We start from the raw sequence: 4,791 nt of genomic DNA on the forward strand, positions 1-4,791 counted from the left end.
ATATATATACTCTTTTACTTGTTTCAGTCATTTGACTGTAGCCATGCTGGGGCACCGCCTTTAGTCGAGCAAATTGACCCCAGGACTTATTCTTTGTAAGCCTAGTACTTATTCTATTGGTCTCTTTTTGCCGAACTGCTAAGTTACGGTGACGTAAACACACCAGCATCGGTTGTCAAGCGAAGTTGGGGGGGACAAACACAGACACACAAACATATACACACACACATACATATATATGTATATATATACATATATACGATGGGCTTCTTTCAGTTTCCGTCTACCAAATCCACTCACAGGGCTTTGGTCGGCCTGAGGCTATAGTAGAAGACACTTGCCCAAAGTGCCACGCAGTAGGACTGAACCCGGGACCATGTGGTTGGTAAGCAAGCTATTTACCACACAAATATATATATATTTTTCCTTACTAACTCATATATATATTCATTATAAGGGCATGCAAGGCACCTACCTGCTAGAAAGAAAAGTTAAAACCCTCATTTAAACCACCGATAACATTGAAAAATTCAACAGAAAACCAACAGTAAGTGGGTGAACAGGTTAAATAATTTTGACATACCAAATACAGCTCAATGCTAAATATTTTGGTAGGTGGATACACTTGGATCAAGATTTCTAGTCCTGGTGAACAGCCTCAACTTTCATCAGGAAGTTTTACCGATTGAAAAAATTCTTCAACTCGTCATGTTGAATTTTGCTGGTGTTCAGAATTGTTTTGTGCCAAAATCAGAACAGCTTCCGTGTAAATATACTAATACAGAGTAAAAGGTATGAATATAAAGATGTATTTTCATAACTATACATGATTTATAAACAAATAAACAAGTAATTCATTCTCTGCAGCAACACAATCACAGTCATTATTGCGAGGCATGGCTGAGCACACATTTGTTCTGGGGTATGTGGCCCATTGCCCCCTCCCTCTCCATCTTCTGTTTTACCCTATCTTTTTCTTTTTTTTTCTTTTCTTTATTTCAGTTTTTTTCATGTTTTCTTTGTATTTAAATGTTATAAATAAATGTTTGTCTAATTTTGCAAGATAACATATTTGGCAACAAATTAATTATTCTTTATTTTATTTCTATTTAAGGATGATCCCAAAGATGTCATTGATGGATTTCAGTTTACATACAGGATCCGAGATTTGGAAAGGCCAAGGTTTTGGTACCTGAGCTTGGCAGCGTGTCATCGGAATAATGGTCAGAACAGCCAGAACAAGAGTGTGCAGTGCAAATGGATGCAGTCACCAAAAGGCATTGAAATAGCTTATGACATCTGGCTGGTGAATGGACACCCGTCAATGAAGCATATTAACCCTTTTGAGCACCAGTTTTCATTTGAGCTTCATGATGTTGCTGAGATCTATCTGATCGCACTGCTGTTGTACTGTATCCTCTTTGGCACCTGGTTACGGGCCTACAACAAATTAATCAAGCACCCAGTTACGAAGCTGCTGACACTGACAATCGTTCTTGAGATGGTGGGGATTCTGCTCAATTGCATTCATGTCATCAAGTTTGCCTTTGATGGGGTCGGTGTGAATTGGTTGTCAGTGGTAGGAAATGGCATTGATGTGCTCTCCGAGTGTCTCTTCATGCTGCTTGTACTTGTAATCGCAAAAGGATGGGCCATCACAAATATGTATCTTGAAGGTAAATGGGTGATATTCTCTATTTGGGGTCTCTACACAGTCCTCAATGCTGTCTTGTTTGTGTGGAACCTGACTGAAATCGACATTATTTCAAACACTGGTGAGTGGCATACCGGCCCTGGCTATCTGACCCTTGTCTTTCGTCTCACTATTATGCTCTGGTTCCTCTATGAGCTACGTTGGACATTCCTAAATGACCCACAGTCAAAGCGTTTGCTGTTCTTCCAACACTTTGGCGCTGGTATTCTTGTCTGGTTCGTCTACTTACCTGTTCTTGTCATGGTCAGCTTACAAATATCAGCACTGTGGCGCTACAAGACTATTCTCAGCATCTCATTTGCTGCTAATTTCCTCTCTGCTGTCTGCATTGTCCATCTTCTCTGGCCATCACATTCTGTTCTCTATCTGATCAAACAGGACGAATTGATTGGAGACTATGAAATGGAAGTGACTGGCTTCCTGGAAGAGCCAGAGAATTCTTTAGTACAAGAGGAAATCCTTGACGAGGAACCATTTGAGAAACATTCTAAAAAACAAGATAGTTCTTCATTATTGAAAACTCTGTCAAAAAACAATGGACAAGCTCCATCAGAGGATAAGGAACTTCTACTTGATTGACATTGTTCTCTTTGGTTTTTTTCCTTATTTTTCTTTCTCCAACCCAACATAATTTATTTATGATGAAAATTCTTGTGTTTTGTTTACCTCATTAACAAGTGGTAATTATGTATTATTATTAAATTTCCAAACCTTTGTTTCCATCAAATTCCTACTGCTGACAAATTTTTAAAATTGATGTATTTTTTTTTTGTTTAATTCAGACGACATTCCAAAAAATGGTAGAAGCCAGTAAATTATGTGTGTGTGTGTACGTACAGACAAACATAAATATATATACGTGTACACATGCAGAAATGAGTGAACAATTGAAAGTAGCACTCAACACATCTGGTTAGAGTTACATGTATTTAATAACATTAACTCAGCTTCACATAACTTAAAGTTTTGTGGGCATGTAGAACATATCTGTCTTATCAGATGTTTAGAGGTAGAGTTTACTTCCGACTGCTTCCAAACATCTGGTGAGAGGGATGTATTGATGTGCCCACAAAGCATTAAGTTATGTAGAATTGAGCCAAATTCCACTCCACCTTTTGTATCTCCATTGCTTGCAGTGGGCACACTGTATGGGATACCTGCCTACACCTCTCCCATTTATTAAACAGGGCTATTTACCTGAAGGGAGTAGAGTCCTGTCTGTTTTCTTGCTTACTAGAACTTTGGTCTTGGCTAAGTTAACTCTAAGGCCTTTTGATTCCAGGTTTTGGTTCCACATCTGGAATTTTCTTTTCTAATTCTATTACAGATTCTGCTATAAGAAAAAGGTCATCAGGATATAGCAGTCCTCAAGAGTAGCCAGTCTTAAATTTCTGTTATGGCCAGGAGAACAGTAATGAATAGAAGGGTACTTGGAATTGAGTCGTAGCAAACCCCTACCTGTACTCTAAATTCATTGCTGTATTCATGGCTAACTCTCACCTCACTGACAACTGGTGTGTCTAAGTGGCTAAGAAGCTTGCTTCCTAACCATGTCACCTTGGGTTCAGTTCCACTGTATGGCACCTTGGGCAAGTGTCTTCTACAAAAGCCCTGGGCTTGGCTGTGTGGTAAGAAGTTTATTTCCTTCCTAATCACATGGTTACAAGGTCTATCACACTGTGTGATACCTTGGGCAAGTGTCTTTATTATAGCATTGGATCAACAAAAGGCTTGTGAGTGGATTTGGTAGATGGAAACTGAAAGAAGCCTGTGGCATGTATACGTATGCATGTATGTATGTCTGTGTGTGTGTGTGTGTGTGAGTGCATGTCCTTACTTGCTTAAAGCCACAGCAATTGTGTACTCAGTGTGTGTGCGTGTGCGTGTTTTATTGTATTTGTGTAATGTTACATAACTATTTTTTTTTTTTTTTTTCAATCTCCCTTCCTATTGTTTTGAAATTCACAAGGGAAAATATGATTAAATGAGAACAACAATTAAAATTTTGTAACTAACAGTAATTAAAAGGTCAAAATGTTGCCAACAGTTGTATACATACACACACACACACACACACACACACACACACACACACACACACACACACACACACACACACACACACACATGACATAATTATGCAATCAGCCTTCATAACATGCTCCAGCATGGTTCGATTCTAGTAAAGATAAGTTCAAGGAGTGAATGTGACTATATATAACAATGTAAGTCCGTTTAACATGTGTCCACATGTGACATGTAACCACATATAATAATGTTACTACAGGTAACAATACATTATGACAACATGTATATGTAATAATGTTGCACATGGCTTCATGGCTAAGAAGCTTGCTTTGCAACCATGTGGTTTTGGGTTCAGTCCCACTGCCTGGAACCTTGGCCAAATGTCTTCTTCGATGGTCCCAGACTGACCCAATGCCTTCTGAGTGAATTTGGTAGATGGCAACTATAGGGAAGCCTCTGTGTGTGTGTGTGTGTGTGTGCGTGCGTGCATATGCATAGCTGTGTGGTTGGGAAGCAAGCTTTTTACCACACAGCTATGCCTCATGATTTTAATTCCCTTTTGGTATTATCTAATGGTTTTAACTCCTTTTTTGGTATTATCTCCTTGTTTTTTTGTTTTTTTTTTAATTGTTGCTTTATTGAATATTTCAACTCCACGTCCACTGCACTCTCACTATTTGCTGCGGAGTTTACTTTTTCTTCTTTTTATTTATTTTTCTACTTGTTTTTTTTTTTTTTATTACGACAGTTGACACCTCTCACTTGTAATAGCTTCTTCATATTCTGTAATGAAGTTTCAAATCTCTATTCGAAACCACTGCAATTCACACCATTCAAACAATACATAGAGTGTAAAATAGTATTAAATCTTCAAAGTTATCATTCTAAAATAACAGTAAAAAAATTCTATAATACCAATCCTTTTTGACCTAACCTCAAATTCCTGGCCTTATGCCTATATTAGAAAAAAATATTATTATTATTATTATTATTATTATTATTTTATTGTCTTGCACAGCTTCTAATGCTAAGATGTACTACGGTGTCAG

The 4,791-nt window shown here is 37.8% G+C and overlaps 1 protein-coding gene across 1 annotated transcript in view; it reads left to right on the forward strand.

Annotated features, from left to right (window-relative positions):
- LOC106876395 (uncharacterized) overlaps window positions 1-2,441 on the forward strand; it is a 21,001-nt gene extending 18,560 nt beyond the window's left edge. Inside the window, exon 2 of the mRNA XM_014924919.2 lies at window positions 1,115-2,441. Within this exon, the coding sequence (XP_014780405.1) occupies window positions 1,115-2,293 (1,179 nt within the window). The 3' untranslated portion in view covers window positions 2,294-2,441. The remainder of the gene's footprint in view (window positions 1-1,114) is intronic.
- Window positions 2,442-4,791: the final 2,350 nt, after the last annotated feature.

Source organism: Octopus bimaculoides, chromosome 14 (genome assembly GCF_001194135.2).
Source record: "Octopus bimaculoides isolate UCB-OBI-ISO-001 chromosome 14, ASM119413v2, whole genome shotgun sequence".
Lineage (NCBI taxonomy): Eukaryota > Metazoa > Mollusca > Cephalopoda > Octopoda > Octopodidae > Octopus > Octopus bimaculoides.